Source organism: Bombus huntii, chromosome 9, assembly GCF_024542735.1.
Source record: "Bombus huntii isolate Logan2020A chromosome 9, iyBomHunt1.1, whole genome shotgun sequence".
Taxonomy (NCBI): domain Eukaryota; kingdom Metazoa; phylum Arthropoda; class Insecta; order Hymenoptera; family Apidae; genus Bombus; species Bombus huntii.
This window is the reverse complement of record NC_066246.1, coordinates 10,005,334-10,022,749: the sequence shown is the minus strand read 5'-3', so window position 1 is coordinate 10,022,749 and position 17,416 is coordinate 10,005,334. Positions and strand designations below refer to the sequence as shown.

Below are 17,416 nucleotides of genomic sequence, written 5' to 3'. Positions count from 1 at the left end.
AGATACTTAAATCTTCTATTAATTATAGACCTAATAAAAGAATAATAATAAAATAGTAACAAGAACTATTACCATCGAAGATTTTATTCAGATAATAATAACTCCATGAGCAATCATAAAATATGTTTCTACATAAATCTTACGAGATTATTATCACTATTAAGCAAGGTTCTTGGTATTTTATTTATTCTCGTTAATAGTTCACGAGAATGTATAAGGCTTATGTATAGTATGAAATATAAGCGATTAAATGTCATCTCTTTACTTAAAGCTTCGCTTCATGAAAACCTTTATTGTTAGAACCGTATCTTATGAAATTTAATTAGAACCTAAATTATTAGTTTAGATTCTAAAATAACTTTTGCTTAAACATTTTTAATAGAAAGTATTGATCGAATTGTATAATAAGTGCTTGTTATTATGTATAGAGAGATGTTCTTTCAGCGCCGAAATAGCTCAGTTGGGAGAGCGTTAGACTGAAGATCTAAATGTCCCTGGTTCGATCCCGGGTTTCGGCAGTGGCTATATTTTTTTCTCTTGAAAATTTGAGCTTTTATTATATTTTCATTTTTCTGTATCGTTTTTGAATATATCTAGAAATAACAGAATATTTGTAGTGTAATCTGTTTATTTATTTTGATTTTATAGATAACAACGTTATTATTTCTTATATGTGTATATGGCATCCATATATTGTATATGTATTGAATTGAGCAATAAGTTCGCTTTAGCGAAAAATAGCTTTTCACCACTGTATACATTGCAAAGAATGATATAATAAATTAAGAATGTAGAAATATCTACGTGTGAATTTTTTGATAAAAGCCAAAACAAGATAAATTTATAAAGAAATGGGATAAATAAAATCTCTTTAACTATATAGATAGATTTCATATGAAATTAATAACACTTGACGTGTTTTCTTATGAAATTGTGACTGAACTTATTACTCATTGTGATACTTGATATTTTTCTAATTACGAAGAAATTCGATTGACCTGAATTTGCTTATATCTTGTTACAGAATCATGCACAAGAATTTATCGAGAATGGCATATCTCGAAGTAATCATATTTTTATGTAAGTATGATTAGAGTATCTCTCGATCTCTCTCGATATGTTTTAATCTACATACGTATATATATGTATGATTTTTATTATGTTATGTGAGGATGTTACTTTAGCGTTATTGAATGTTAAAACACGGAAAATGAAGTATCATTTTTCGAGGAATTGATAATAAATTTCGTTTCTGAATATTTGAGGTTTAAGTGTCACTCGGTTTTTCAGGTTCAATGGTCACTTTCATGGTCAGCAATTGCGAAGCAGAGGTGACTATGACCGCTCATTAACGTTTCTAGCTTCTACCGTGTAAAATAACAATACATATCTACATTCATTGTCTTTTACTCACACTGCTATTACTACGAAACAAGTCATAAAAATGTGTTAAGAAAAATAGCAAAGTATTTTCAAATATTCTAAGACTACTTGTCATACAAGAATTGTTATTAGACTACGGATATTTATGCGAATGCATATTTTTTAAATAATAGTTAGAGATACTATACTCGGAAGCTCACGAAACTAAAAAACTTTCGAGTCCTTGAAAATCAAGATTTTTAGTTAATCAACGTTTGTTTAATTCTAAGATAATTCAAAAGATCCATTTCATCTATTAAGTATTATATCGAGTATTTTACATTGAATATTCCACGTATATTATACATTTTATGAATTTTTATGAATATTGTGTTGTTTTAATTAATATAAATAATTAACTGATTCACATGCAAGTATACTAACGTCATTATAATATTTATAGTGTTCCAATCTTATGCAGCGTATTATTATGTACATTCAAATTTCCCATAAACAATAAATGCATAAAAATCCTCAGTCTAATTATTATACACTTAACACGGTTAATATTTTATATAATTTCATTACGAATTGCTTTCACTTCTAGTCAGAAACTAGTAACAAAAAAGCAAATCTGCCGGAACTTTCGTCAGAGTTGGATTTATCCAGTATAGAAGCATCCATAGAGAACGAGGAATCGTTGAAAAAAATAGTGAAAAGACTGGCATCTGAGAAGAATGGCGAGTACCAAATTTATCAAGGTTTCTAAGCCATACTCTTATTAACACCGAAAGTAACACTTCTTAACCCTCTTCCGTTCTGTCTCTAAAATACTTTCTTCGCCTTTCTTTCCCAGTCTTCTTCGGCAATGTGGATCTTCTCAAGGAATGGCTCAAAGGAGCGGGTATTATTAATAATACTGCATAAGTACACCAGCCGCTTTCTCTTTCAGCTTCCTCTATCCCAATAGAATAAAGCGCATGCATCTAGTTAATATCCTTTGTAACTGACCGATGTGACAACTAATGCTGTGGATCACCAAGAAATCGATCTCGATCGATGGAAAAAGAAAAGAAGATCAAATTATCAATTAATACTGACTTTCATGTCTTGTAATAGAGTCTTGTAATAACATGTATGTATATTAGGTTGTTTGGAAAATTTGTAGCAAAATTAAAGGAAACGTTTCAAGATTATGAATTATTTAAAAAAGAAAAAGGAAAAGTTTCAAGATTATGAATTAATTAAAAAAGAAAATGTTTTATAAGAACAAGAATAAATGATTGTGGTAATATGCTATAGGCGGTAGAATCGTTTTGAATGACACGAAATAAAACATTTTTCGAGCAACTACAAGAAGCTTTAAATGCATGTAAAAGAATTAACTTGCATGACTTAATGGAATCCCTGCACACTTTTTTAAATTTTTCATCGTATTCACGAATTATGAAGGAGAAAGAAAAGATAAATAAAGTAGAAATTTCGCTGTTGGGAATTAAAACGTCAGTGGATTTTTAAAAGGGAACGATCAAGTCGTACAATGAAACATGATCTTGTAATTTAGGAGTGACAGGACAGCCAGGAGTGGATTTTCCAGCTCTCACGACAATTCCAGCTACTTCGTTCAGCTGTCGCGGTCTGAAAGGTGGTTACTACGCTGACTTGGAGACGAATTGTCAAGTAAGTAACAAATGGTTTAATATATATCTTGCCGCAATATAATTACTTTAATCAAACGCGGGATTCACCGTTACGACATCGCGATATCTCGTCTCGCGATAGCGTAATCGAGCAAACTGATGAATAGACTATTTAACTCGTAAAACTTGTGAAACTTTCTCCTAAAAATTGTCTTTACCAATAACGTCAAGCTGTTTGAAGTTAAAAAAAAAAAATAAGAAAAGATTACGAAATAGACAACCAAGTAAAAAAACATTTTTTAAATGAAGGAAGTTTAATTAAAAGTGTCGACGACCTTAAACACGTTAAAAATAGAATAAAAATTCAAAACGAGAGATAATAATGACGTATGATTATGTTTGGTAATCAAATGAGTCAGGCAGCCGATGCGACTATGAGATACAAGATATTATACATTACGAAGATGTATAATTATGTATTGTGTGTCAATGTATGCTCTTTTTGATGAATAGACAATTGTAGAACTGGGTTTTTCGCTTCTATTATTGTAGACTGCTTATTTCTGGAAAATCTAACGATTTAAGAAAATAACGTGTTATAATAGTCATCGTAGTTCGTTTGATATGGCCTTCATATTAAATTTTATTTCTTAAAAGAGAGATTAAGAAAATTGTTAGTTCTTATATTCTCATTCATATTCTCATGTTTTTTGGCCGTCGAACTACACAGACTCCGTTGATATAAATGATTCCGTAATGGTACACGATGAACAAAAATCAAGCAATGAATTATCACAATGAACATTTCTCTGTTCAGGTATTCCATATCTGCGACAACGGGCGAAAAATCTCATTTCTTTGTCCGAACGGCACCATCTTTCAACAATCGCAGCTAATTTGCGATTGGTGGTTCAAGGTGGACTGTAGCAAATCGGCGGAACTGTACGAGCAAAGTAGCGAGCAGTTATTTGAAGAAGAACGAAGACGGGCCGAGTCTCGAAAATCGAAATTAGATTATCCACAGTCGATCGAATCAGGCGCGCAACAAGACTATTACGACGTTCAGAATCTCAGTTACGATGGTAAGCAGAACGGAAGGATTAAACCGTATGAAGAGCCTCCGCAAGAAAATCAGGTGCAACCAAACAGAGAAAGGATCAAGTCCTCTCGACACTTTGACTCTGGCAACAATTTCAGTCAAGAATCAAACTCACAAAGAGACGGTAACCAACTGTTTGGTGGCAATGGATTTCACTCGAACAATCAACCTTCCAACTTGAAGCAGCAATTCAATCAATTTACAAGAAACACCGACGAAGGGAACGTGAATAGATATTCGACGACCAGTCAAGATTATTATAGCACCCCGAAAAAGGCTCAAAATTACTACGTTACGAACAGAAACTCGAATAGTCAACGTGATGACAAAGGAGCTCTGAAAAGATTGAAGTTTAAAGGTTTGAATAGGAGTAACTCTACTTCTTCGCAAAGGGTCACGCCAGCTTATACAGAGTCGACTACATTCAGAGGAAGTAATACAAGCCCCGTGAAAGAGTCTCAGCAATTTGCAGAAAGCGCAGCGTTCGTTGGCAATCGTGGGAATCGGTTCAACGAAAACACTGGAAATACGCACCAGTATTACTATCAATTGTACATTAATCGTGATTCTACTACAAGAAATTCTATTTATGATTCGACCACGTGGAGACGGGATAATGAAAACGACGTATCCACACAGAGGAACGATTACCCGTCGTTTACAGACACGACGTCTACTTATTATGAGACGACGACACAGTATTCGACGGTCACTGCTACTCCTCCGTGTAACGACGAGATTACCACCGAAAGTAGTAGTTTTCTAACGAATCCATCTACTTATTCTGATGCTCAACCGATCACCGAATCGCTTCTGTTTGCTAACAGCAACTACGAGTATCGTGGAAACGCGAGAACTATAGGGACTAACGTTCGAAGCAGCTTCGTTGACAAGAATTATTACGATGGTAACGATAACAGGGATAATAATAGAGCAACTATCGGGAACACAGGAACAGTTCCTCCTACGACTCGTTCCTACGTGACCACAGATGTCTATCGTCAAAACACTATAACACCGAGTTCTTCGCAGCAGAGATATACTACAAGCTACTTTTCTCCCACACCAACTGCATCTTTCCGTAGCAGCAATTTTGGACGCAGCACAGAGAGACCAGCGGCTCGAACCACGATCGATAACCAGTCTAATAGGTTAAACAACGATTCTATACCGACTAGCAAGAACCCCTCCACGGTATCTCCAGGCTATCGACAAAATTTGATCAGCACAACCACAGAGAAACCTTTTAGAAGCACTCTGGCTTATCAACAGAACACCGTGACCGAGAAGGATCTGAGTCCTTACGATAGAAGTTTCACGTACAAACAGGGTAAAGTGATGTCTACACTAGGTCCTTATATTCCGTTTACAAGAAACTACGCGTACAGTTCTAGCAGTACCACTTCAAAACCAACTCCATATACTCCCACGGTGCCCACTTATACGACGACTTATACCTCTCCGAGAACTCTGATACCAAAACTGAAATATCCTACTTCGACGTCGTCGAGTAAGATTAGGTCGAATGCAGCGCGATTTTCCGAAAGAGAGCACGCGTTGAGCATGCTACACTCTTTGAAGAATCTCGAGCATAGTGTATCTAGTTTGTCGGAAACGTTGAAAGAAAACGAGAAGGCGTCGAACGTTTCCGTTCCTCCAGCTCCTTCGACATTACACTCTCTGGCTCTCTATTTCTCTACAGCCACAGAGAACTTTGATTCGAACGAAACTACGGATTCCTCTATAAATATAGAGTCTGCAGAGGATGTGGAGGAATCGGCACTTTCGAAGAAGAGTAATGGAACGGTCCAAGTGCCGACCAGTCTTCTAACCAGGCACACTATCGATTCGTACACGGAATTATTTAAATTGAACGAAGAGGTGGAGACGAATAATGTGACTACGGAAGATCGTCTGGACAATTCTAGTGGTTACAGAGAGGATTATAACGATGATTTAGAGCTCCAACAAAGCGGACGATCCTTGGATGATCTTCGAAAGACTAACAGTACTAGACTTCGAGAGCTGGCTCAAGTGTTCACACACGCTCTGTCGGCCTATTTATTGGATCCAGAATCGTTTAAGAAGGTATTAACGGAGATCAGACCGACCGAGCCATCTAAAACTACGGAAGAAAATGATTTATGGAGCACTACTACTCCCTATCTGATCGAAGATAACACTTCCCCGACCAGAGAAAGAGACGAAGTTCTGGATTTCTCCGACGATGGTAACGATATAAGACAGAAATTAACTACCATTTATCCTACCACCTTTGAACCACCAACCACTACGACCCAAGAGAGCGTTTACGATACTTTTAGCACATCAGCAAGCACTTACTACACTACTCCGAAAGTATTTTCTCAAGACGGGTTTGAGTATAGTACCAACTTGATATCGTTGAGTCCTGTGACTGGCACGTATTTCGAGACTTCCGTTCCTCCAACAGAGAGCGCGTACACTTTAGAGCCAAACAGTACACCGTATGATTCAAGCGGATTCTACAATCAGAATAACGAGGTGGACAAAGGAAACGGCGAGTCAGCGGTGACAAGTAGCTACGTTTCGTCCGATGAGACTGGGAATCAAAATCGCGTTGGGGGTTTCCAGAATAACAGCGTCACGACTGTCACGGAATCACTCGACAAATTATTCGCCAGCACTCCCATAAGCGACAATTACGTCGTTTCACCGACACCTCCCTCTCCATCCGTGTTCGTGCACATGGTTACCTACAATTGGAACAAAAAGTCGACGAGTAAGAAACCTGAGCAACAATTGAATCCTCCGTTTTTCGACGATCATCCAGAGACGATTCGAAAGGAAAATGATAAAACTCTTGGGTCGTTGAGGCATGAAAGTTATTCTAGCACGCCTATGTCCACGCATAGCGTTCGATCGACTACTTTTGATTCAACCACGAGTTACGAAACCTCTACAAATCAACCTCATAAAATTCCCCGTCACAAGTCGTTATTAGCCGAACCGAAACCAATTGGAATTTCCCTGCCTACGTTACGAAGCAGTTACATGAAGTTTAGAAATCTTTACAATCGCGTGGACGAACATAATATCGAGACAACAGAGAAACCTATAACAAGCACAGCTGCTGTTACTGAACTAACAACCTCCACTACAAATAGCATAGATACTACGCCTTGCGCAAATGACGATTCTAACGATTCTTTCGAGTCCGTAGATCAGAAGGAAGATTCAAAGTTATTAGACAGTGACCACTGGACTTCGTCTCCAGCTGTTACTCATTTATGGGAGACTTCGGTGTTCGTTGACCCTCAGAGAATTAATCACGATTTAGAGTCAGACCTTGGCTCCACTGTTACAACAGGAACGTTTAGCGTCACTGATAGTCGAGAAGGAGTAGATTATGAAAATACGCCTTCTCTGGGTGAAGATGTATCGAGTAGTTCAGACGAGTCATTCATTAGCGACGAAGATGTTTTGTTTTCATCGCAGAGATTGTCCAGGGATAAAGATTCGCCTACGACATTTTCTCTGCTTCCAACATCGTTTACTTCGTCAACAGCTGAAAACACCGCGACACCGAAGCCAATGATAACCACACGCAGCAGTATCACGACGACCATAACGTCTTCCATCACGTCGACGAAGTCTTTGCCTCATGACACCGTGGTGACTTCTTTATTGCCTTATACAGTAGCGACGACTAAGTTAAATGGAACAGAGAACGAAATTGCTGAGAAACTGTTCGGTAAATTAAACGATTCGAGTACTAACACGTTGATGAGGGTGATGAAACAGGCGGATAACAACGAGACTGTTCGACAACTTGTTCTACTTTTAATACGACACTGCAGCGATCCAGCGAATAAAACGTTGCAACGTGAAAGGGAAGAATTGCTAAACGCGTTGCTTAGATTGCCCGTGAACGAATTTTCATCGGAGGAATCGAAGAACGCGGTGGCCGGAATTAATCAGCTTAGTCTGCCTGCTGTTAGGTCGATTAATTACGCAAAAAGTGCCTCGACCGCTCCATTAGTCACGGATCCACCGGTGACCACATTTAGGAGTAGAAAGAGCCGCAAGTTTCGAACAACTACGGAAAATTCGGCGAGCATCGTAAGACGATCGGAAAAGACCGCGACGTTGGATGAAAATAATTCTTTGCAGGAGGACGAGACTGTTGCGTCGGATAACAGGGCGCTGGAACTTCTCAGATCGTTGTACACGATAGCTACCAAATGGGGGTGAAAATTCAAGAGCCGAGATTTAAGTTGCAAGGATCGTTTAGCGTCGACAGGCTCTGAAGATTAGAAATCCCTTCCGAAACATGTCTTTTTGAGAAAACAGAAACTACTTTTTCGTATTACTATAGTATGTATTGGATGAATCGATGAAGTTCAAGATGAAGAACGATATGCTAGAGAATTGTTGATTGATTTTATAGACAGAGTATCATAATTCGATCAATTAACTTGTATTACCTAATCGTATAACAAATCAATTTTCTTTCTTTGGCAGTATAATGTTATATGTCGAATAACTTTTGTTCAGAGGATTTTTCAAATTGATTAGAAAATTAAATTGCATTGATACGAGAGTGGAAGGTGTCTATGGGTGATGGGAATGCAACACGTACGTAGTTAATACGACGGAAATATCTTTCCTTTCAATTTTCTATACGCACGAAACTCTTTACTGTTAAGAAGTTAAGCTTTGTTCAGATTGGCCAAATTACATGAACTCGAGCAATTTAAATTCGTGTAACTTGTTACCTCTTTACCAGCGTGTAATTTACTCCAGTTGAAATATCTTTATAATTTTCTATGTTTATCCTCATCAGCCGACTCGATTTAAAATAATCTGAAGTATCTTTATGCTACGCGAATATAAAATTCTGATTAATCGTTTCCACGGTACTTTAAATAAAATTGACTTTAGATTATACCTCGGATTAAAAGTTTCGTACCCAAACCAGCAAGTATCTTAATATTTATGAACAAGCGTGTAATTACTTCCTTTTTATTCTTATTTTCTAATAAAAATATTCTACCTAGTGTTAGGTGTTCCCTTCAAATTAGGTTACTCGAGCTCAAGCGGCTTGAATTCACGTAACTTGACTAATGTGAACGAAGCTTTACGGTGTTAGTGATCGACGAAACGACTCCCGATTAATTTCATTTGAATCACGCGTCGCGGACGAACGAGTCTGCGGGAATAATGAAATTCTTTGGAATTCGTTCGTTAGGTTGTAAATTAAAATACATATATACAATTGCACCTGATCGTTAACAGTATTACATCGCGTACAAGTACACTGTATTATAATCGTTGTACACCCTACGTTGAATAAATAAGAATTTCGATGTTCTATAATAGATTTAACGATTTACCTTTATGAGAAATACGAACTGTACATCTATATCTGTGCTGAAATGGTTTCAATGGTTTGCAAAATTTGAAATCATTAAGGACCAATGTTGCGTCAACGTACTTTCAATTATGCTAACGAATTTATATCACAGAATTCTATTTTTTAATACAGCAATTACGAAAGAACATTCCAAAGACTTGCAAAATATTTTCTTTGTATAGTATTTCTTCTTTTATCTAGATCCTACATTTTGATAAAGTTTGAAGAAGTTGAAATATTACACGATAATACTAGGTATTATCTCCTTTCTAAGTCACGAAGATTGATTTCATCTCTTTAATTTACACAATGGACTTTTGTCAAGTATTTGCACACCTGACTCATAGAAAATTTTTGTGAATATATTATGTGTTATAACAAACTTTATCTTTTATTAGCATTATAATAAGACACGATTATCATAATTATAATAGTAAAATATACCTTCAAATGTATATAAAAGTTATAGGATGTTTATTGCAAATACATGTTTACTAAAAAAAATTAGCATACAGTATAACTAGTTGCCTAAAACATATAATTAGTACTAAAAATACTTACTACAAATATCTTGTAACTTGTACGTAAATTTTCAGACTCGCTTCAAACTTCGCCAATGTGATCACGATAGCTGTATCACATCGCCTATATTTCAGACACGATTTTTCACATAACGTACATGATACATTCAGAAAATTTTTTTATAAATATTCAAACATCTTCACACGCCATTGTACCTTGATAAAACAATCTTTATTTATGCTTTGTAATAATCCTACATTTCGCTTGGTCCTTAATGTATTAATCACTTGGAGGAAAATGTGGAAACTTATATCGTAAACTTAGATTACATGGAATCGCTTTGAATCTTGGTGCTGGTATATTTCTTTGCATCTGGATATCTTAAAGAGTAACGACTTTAAAGATACGAGGCCCTTGTTAGACGTATTTAACCGTTCACAGTATTCGTCTAAAATATTTTTATTTCGTTTAGAAAGCATTTTTTCTTTGTTTGCATTTTTTACAAAAAGCATACAATCAATACATCTTACGTTTATCCGCCAACAACGGTTTCTACTTTATTCCAAGATTGCCTAAGCTCGGTTTTAATAACTGTACTTCACTTCGAAGAGTATTCAAATCGACGCTTATCACATAATTACCGGCCAATAATCCGAGCTGGTCCGGTAGATATTATCGACATTATGTAAAATAACATTTGTACAGAATGTGAATAAATAAAAGAGGGTTTTGTTAATGTTTACTCCCTATCGTTCTTTCCTTCTCGATGACACACATTGGATATAGTAAAAATTTAGGGGTTCGGACACTTAATTAAAGTTCATCTTTGAGGCTTGAAAATATAATTGATAGATTTCTTTACCGGAGAGAGGTATGATTCAAGGTAAGCAATATTTGAATTACTTTCAATAATTTAATATTACGACACTGATTTAAGTTATCCGTAAAATTAGCTTCAAAATCAAGTTCAAAGACGATTTTAACAACATGAGTTTACACAACGACTTTAAAACTGTTTGCTTAAGAAATGGGAAACGTAACTTAGCTCGTGTTCTTGCCCTGCGGTCTTCAATTACCAACTTTTCTACTAACAAGTTTCGATATTTTGTAGACTATTCAGTTACTAAATTTTTGGTTTACGAATCACTATACAATTTATTAACCCTTTAATTTTCCACCTATGAATCTCGCTGTATTTTCAATCCGAAAAGAGGAATTTTAACGTTTTGAGGAAATCTTTAACGTAAACGCAAATGTTATAAAAAAATCGCACGTAACAATAAGAAATTTTCTAACGATAAAAAAATACGATTGCATCGGATATGACGCAGCAGATGCAGCGGATCATCTAAGGTATCATGCACGATTAAATTGGATGGAAAATCGGAAAAATGGAACTGATGATATATACCGTTGTCTCTGTAACATAATCCAATTCTATTATGCGAATATCCTCCAGGTATGTGTAACACGTATAAGCCATGTCTCACTGAGACGTGTACGTGATGTTAAAGATAGGATTAATAAACGACAGGTTTATGACAGGTTCACTCTTGTTACTCGGAGCCTTCACGACGGCTTTGTTATTCTCGTTGCTTCTTATCCACACCTGCTCCTCGATCCAATCTAAATAAGGATATATAGCCGTATAGACGCCGGGTTTGGAGCCACCACAAGCTTGTCCGAAAGCCGTAATTCCAACTACTTTAACGCCTTGCTGGCTGAATAGTAAGAGTGGACCTCCGCTGTCTCCTAGACAGGCATCTGCTCCCCTCGTTAGATTCGTGTCTACAGCACAAATCATGCTGTCGTCGATGCCATTGGGTAATTTTGGAAATCCTACGTAGTCTTTAGTACATTCTTCTCTATCCACGAGTCTGTAATTTCGAACGAGTTAAAACATTTTAGTGCTTCTCTCGGGCTGAAGATCTTTTAGCACCCTAGAGAATTATAATCTGAATTTTAGAAATTATATGACTCAATAATAATAATAGTAATAAAATAATTAATAATATATATATAATTTATAATAAAATATATAATAAAATAATTTAGCAACAAAATTTAAATTACGGCGACGAACGAGAGAAGACGCTTTAAACTTAGCTGCGTCACATTTCCTACAGGTTTCATCAACGATTCAAAATGCGAATATGTAAAAACGTCATTTTAAAAGAAACAACATCGAAGCGGAAAACTTTAGAAACAACGTTAAATTTTATGGCTCGATAAAATCTCGAAATTCTAAAAATTACGGTTACGGTTAAAATAATAAATTTATGATACCTAAGAGCGGGTGTCCTCCTCAAATTGATGGAGTTTGACTCCAAACTGCTAAAGTCTGTAGCACCCCAACCAATCACTATTAAAGACATTTTCGGTGTCATGCTCAATGTATTTAAGAATTGCGTTTGAAGGCAGACAGGATAGACAGCACTGGAAAGTAGTACCTTTGTTTTCAACTTCAGAATGGCAACATCGTTATAATTCACACTGCGTTTATACTTCGGATGAGATATTATGTCGCTTATCGGGATTCGCTGCACGTTTGCCGCGATATTTACTATGCTTTCGTTTCCTACTCGTACCTGGGACAATGAGTAAAAGTTCATTAAAGAAATCCGTTAACGTTATCTAATGTTAATTCGTAAGATAATAATCTTATCTTTCTTTCTTTCAAGAGAAATTTTTACATACGTCGTAGGGAAGTTACTTGTTACAGAGCATATACAGAAACATTGCGCGAATTACATTAAATTTTGCTGTTCGAGAAACAAAATAAACGTAATCGATGGTAATATACGTGCAACTTAAAATATTCTTTAACCATATATCGTCGAATCTTTCTCTGATCATGGACTCGCATTAACTTATTTCACAACAATGCAATGACATAAAACGTTAAAGTAGTAAACGAAATAATGTTTAAAAAAAAATATACAGATACATGATATGTAAATTTTAAATCACACGATATCGTATATTAACAAACAGTAACAAAGTCGTGCAAGAAGAACGAAGATAGATAAAGAAGTACAGGTTTTTATTATTTTTCAAAAAAATCATACAAAAATACTCACTTCGACTGGAACTTTTTCGTTTATATTATTCACACAGTGTGCTGCTGTTAACACGTGTTCAATAGAGATCAAGCTACCTCCGCATTCGTAAGTGATAGGTGCTGGATTTTCGGAAAGGTCCTTGTTTACATATCCTAAAGCGACTGCATATGGAAATTCTCCAGGTTTAGCCTCAACTCCGCCGTATATGTGAAACGATAGATCGTACAATTGCGAGCTCTGCTCATTGTATTCTTGGCAAGCTAAAAATTAAATGCATTACCATAATAAATGATACAAAGCGATCGAACTTTCGATAAAAATTTTTTAATCCTCTTGCGCAATAATTTATTACAAGTCAAATCACAGATTAATACAGAATTATAACTTCTCTAATTTACTTGTAAAATTTCATTCGTTTTATCGTCAAATATATTAATCTATTTGTAACTCGATAATACTTGGCAACTTGTAACTTGTGACACGGTATTATTATTGATCTTGTTGTTTCTGTATTTAGAGGTAGGATCACAATAGTTATTATTTTATTCTTTGGATAAATCTATCACAGCGTTCTGAGCCGAAAAACCTTTATTGCACTTTCTTACATTGACTAGGGATAAAAACAAAAGAATATCTGAAATCTATCGATTGTATCTAGAACTATAACTATTCTAGTTATTATTTATTGTAAGTAGCGCATCTGCATATGGATGGCAAGCGCGAACTCACGTTGTCATTTTCAATAGATCTCAATATCATTATTGAAATTTTAACTGGGTTAACAATGTTAGTTGCATTATGCAAGAGTGCCGTGGTAATAAATCCGGTAAAATACGTTTTGAGAAGATTAATATGCCTTTAACAATGGTTGTAAGAAAAAGAAAATTTCCAAAATGAAGGTACGTATTCTTTTTGGTAGTACGTGTACTTAATTTTACGCATTGCGCATAAATCCTGGACCAAAAGGAAGGTTAACCATTTAAATTTTAAATAAAGTATGCAAATCAACTTCGTAGTAGGTGATTTATACGCATATGATCGTGATATTTTATCAAGAAATTTCTTTCTGACGTATCTTTATGCATTTCGTGTTTCATTTCAGATTCAGATAAAATGCATGCAATTTGATATGTTAAGATAGTAAATTTGTATTATAATCTATTCCTCGCTTCTCGTTCTACGTAATTAAAATTTCATACTATTATTTTATAAAATCCATAACAATAAATTACGTACACCGCATCTCGTAAATATAAAACTACTCTGAAATTTTCAATTCTTATACAGATACGAGGTACAAGAATACAACGTGACAAAAGACTAGAAGTATGCGAAATTGAATAATTAAACTTAGACAAGTTATTGTTATTATTTCATTATACAGTATGCTGAGTTAAATATTTACGTAGTAAGATGAAAATTTCGAACAGAATTTTTACGCTGGTTTTATAATTATGAGACAAAACTAAACTGCTCTTTTTACCGTTTTTCTTTCTTTCAATAAGTATTATAATCTAATCTTTTGGAATAAGGAAAATTGTTTCTCAATACGACATAAAATATAGCATGCTTTGTTTCTTATCACATTAACGTACGTAGACCATACAGGAAAAATATAATCAATCAAGCTTTTTGTTTTTCGTAGAGAGATAATTTTTTTTCAAATTCAATATGCTTCGAACCAAATCGATATTACCAAGTCCTATTTTATTATTTCGTTTATACGTGCGCTTTCGCTATTCTTATGAATATTCCAGAATATTAAAAAAGTACATGAGACTAAGTTGTGTCATTATCTTTTTATAACAGTTCTTTTTATCGTTACTTTTCAGACAACTCACTCCTTTTTAACTACTAGAATTATGTTATACTCCTAGTACAACTGTTTCTGATATTTCCATATGCTCGATCATTGATGATGTTCTACAGACTCCGATCTACTATATACGCGTACTTTTCACACATGCAAGCGATTGTATCTAACACGCGCGTAAACTTTTAATACCATCCTACCAACATAATTGTGTCATAAATTACTTTCAGATTGTGAATCTTCCGATCTTCCTAGATCTTTAAAAATATCTGCGAAGTGTAAACTTCCTACGCAGATTTTTAATGAAAAGAAATTATCGAAAACTAGTGTTGATAAGATCAATTTGCTACGTCGAAATAGGTTTTATAGTTCGATTATAATATAAATACGTGGAAGTTTCAAAAACGGACTCGTTATTTACGATACAAATTAACAGGTTTAAAGGAGCAATGGTGTAACAGAACCTTTAATTACGAGTGATAGAATCTTTAATTTGTGGAAACTATGAAGGAAGTTAACTTTTAATACAAAAATCTGTATAGCCCCGTAGAAAGAGTGATTACGCGCAAAGTATTTTAACCATAGAAAATTACATTATCCAAAGAGCCATACCAATATCAGCTGGACGAGGTGATATCTTCCTCGTGATATTTATGGGACAACAAACGATCTCGATGTCTTTAACGAATCCACATCTTCCCGAAGAAGTCGTATGTCTTCTACCTTCTATTACTTCTTGCATCCTGAAGGGACAGTCGGACAATTGTCTACATACACCTGGATTACCTTGTTCCATCGTGCAATGGCTTCCTTCTGCGAAGAACAAAGAGAAACCAGAGGTAATATTGCTTTTACTTATCGCGTAACATCCTGTTAGTCTTGTTAACGAGGCTGAATTTCAAGTTTGTATTTAACTCGGCCTCTTCACGCAAACAATTTAATACAAACGTTACTCCACATGATCGGTGCAAAGTTGCCAGTTAAAGAAGGCTTGACTTTACAATACATAAGAGTGACGTCATAAAAGTACACAAAACGTTTCTGCAATAAGCAAGTGTAGTTGCTCGCGAAATTATTTGAACGCCTGTCATAGAACATTTATCTGTATATATTATCTACGTTATGCAAAAGGTTTTGTATAATGCGCGACACGATACGACTATCGCGATAACGCTGGTAAAGTTTGAAGCAAGCCTGAAAATTGATATGAAAACTACGATATATTTATTGCAAGCATACATTTCGCAAAGATCACGAAATTGTTTAAACAGTGAATTGTCCATTTTACCGATAGGCATAATGGTATCGCTTTTAACGCTAATTACACGTGTGCGATAAACGTCTTGTATGTTATGCTTTCTTTTATGTACATTTTCGAATTGCTTTCAAAGTTTGCCATAATAATCATGATATCTAGTCGATTTACAAAGATGTGATATAATAAGGGTCCAAACACTTTCGTGTGTCGCCGTAAAATAAATACGTATTTCGTTCGCGTCGTGCAATACAAAATTCGCGTAGATCACTATGTTCGTGTTCGTAATACGACGATATACTTTTTATTGGGTTCAACCACGGTACATCATAATTCCGGTCGTGACGAAGACAGAGTTGAAGAGTTCAAACCGTAGAAATATTCCTTTTTTTCTTTTTCTCTCTCTAGAAAATCCGAGTTGAGTGGGCGGAGACATAACAACTCTACCGTCTTTCGTGATCGCAGTTTTAAACACTTTTTGAAGCGAGATGATCATGAATTTTTAAATCGTTCGACGTGAAGACGATTACGACGAAAAGAGAAAAAACACAGACACAGACATAAGTTACACACGAACACGGAATAGATATTTTATTTACCATAGAGTTCCTCTTTGCTCACGGACGCTAAGACGAGGAGTAGCAGGAACAAGGCATTCGATCGAACGATGCTGCACATTTCTGTAATAACGTACACAAAACTGACACGGCGATGAGAAGTGAAACAAACGATGCCGATAAACCAATCCGCGTGGCGTACAGTTCAAGACTAAACTGATGATCAAGCAAGCACGAGTGATGCCATGAATCAGATAGAAGGGAAAGACTCGAAGAAAGATTCACGCCCATATGTTTTGGTCTTCCTGGTGGGAAGAACAGGAATAGAGAAAATGACAAAATTAAAAAATCAATGATGAATAGACGGCAATGTTGCGATGCGATGTACAGCGATTAACGTATTACGTATTGAATGTTAGATGCCTCTTTATGGACGTCGCGAACCGGATTTGAACAATGTAATTAACGTTGTACACGGTAATTTACGATTCTTTATTTTAATATTGCCTTATATTTGTTAATATTTAATTTAATATTGCTTTTCCTTCAAAATTCAATGATTCCTCAATGACGCTGTAACAACAAATTGCCAATTACCTCGGGACGATGTTATTTGCTACAAAGATAAAGCGATCTTGCAGGCAGAGACCTATTTGGAATTATGTCATGACGAAAGTATATTAAGATCGAGATTGATGGTTATTTGAGAAG

The 17,416-nt window shown here is 35.5% G+C and overlaps 2 protein-coding genes and 1 non-coding gene across 4 annotated transcripts in view; 2 read left to right on the top strand and 1 right to left on the bottom strand.

The window, feature by feature from the left end:
* LOC126869718 (mucin-3A-like) overlaps positions 1-10,422 on the top strand; it is a 21,802-nt gene extending 11,380 nt beyond the window's left edge. The window contains exons 2-7 of the mRNA XM_050626598.1: positions 1,025-1,080; positions 1,291-1,331; positions 1,970-2,123; positions 2,219-2,266; positions 2,927-3,042; positions 3,820-10,422. Coding sequence (XP_050482555.1) covers positions 1,025-1,080; positions 1,291-1,331; positions 1,970-2,123; positions 2,219-2,266; positions 2,927-3,042; positions 3,820-8,334 — 4,930 coding nt within the window. The 3' untranslated portion in view covers positions 8,335-10,422. The remainder of the gene's footprint in view (positions 1-1,024; positions 1,081-1,290; positions 1,332-1,969; positions 2,124-2,218; positions 2,267-2,926; positions 3,043-3,819) is intronic.
* Trnaf-gaa (transfer RNA phenylalanine (anticodon GAA)) lies at positions 446-518 on the top strand. The gene has a single exon. It is a non-coding gene; the product is annotated as a tRNA-Phe (tRNA).
* Positions 9,954-17,416, bottom strand: LOC126869743 (serine protease snake-like). Of its 2 annotated transcripts, none has more exons than XM_050626664.1 (5): positions 17,303-17,416; positions 15,506-15,706; positions 13,099-13,340; positions 12,305-12,606; positions 9,954-11,895 (listed from the first exon to the last, which is right to left on the bottom strand). In XM_050626664.1, exons 2-5 carry the CDS (start codon positions 15,687-15,689, stop codon positions 11,505-11,507), a joined length of 1,119 nt encoding a protein of 372 aa, XP_050482621.1. In that variant the 5' UTR covers positions 15,690-15,706; positions 17,303-17,416; the 3' UTR covers positions 9,954-11,504. The 2 variants fall into 2 exon arrangements, with proteins under 2 accessions (XP_050482621.1, XP_050482619.1); XM_050626662.1 differs by lacking the exon at positions 17,303-17,416 and adding an exon at positions 16,748-16,968.

Coding starts and splice junctions, on each gene's coding strand:
- LOC126869743 (XM_050626662.1), bottom strand. CDS start 16,826: ATGTGCAGCATCGTTCGATCGAATGCCTTGTTCCTGCTACTCCTCGTC. Junction 15,707..16,747: donor GAGCAAAGAGGAACTCTATG/GTAAATAAAATA, acceptor TGTTCTTCGCAG/AAGGAAGCCATTGCACGATG. Junction 12,607..13,098: donor ACGAAAAAGTTCCAGTCGAA/GTGAGTATTTTT, acceptor TCATTGTCCCAG/GTACGAGTAGGAAACGAAAG.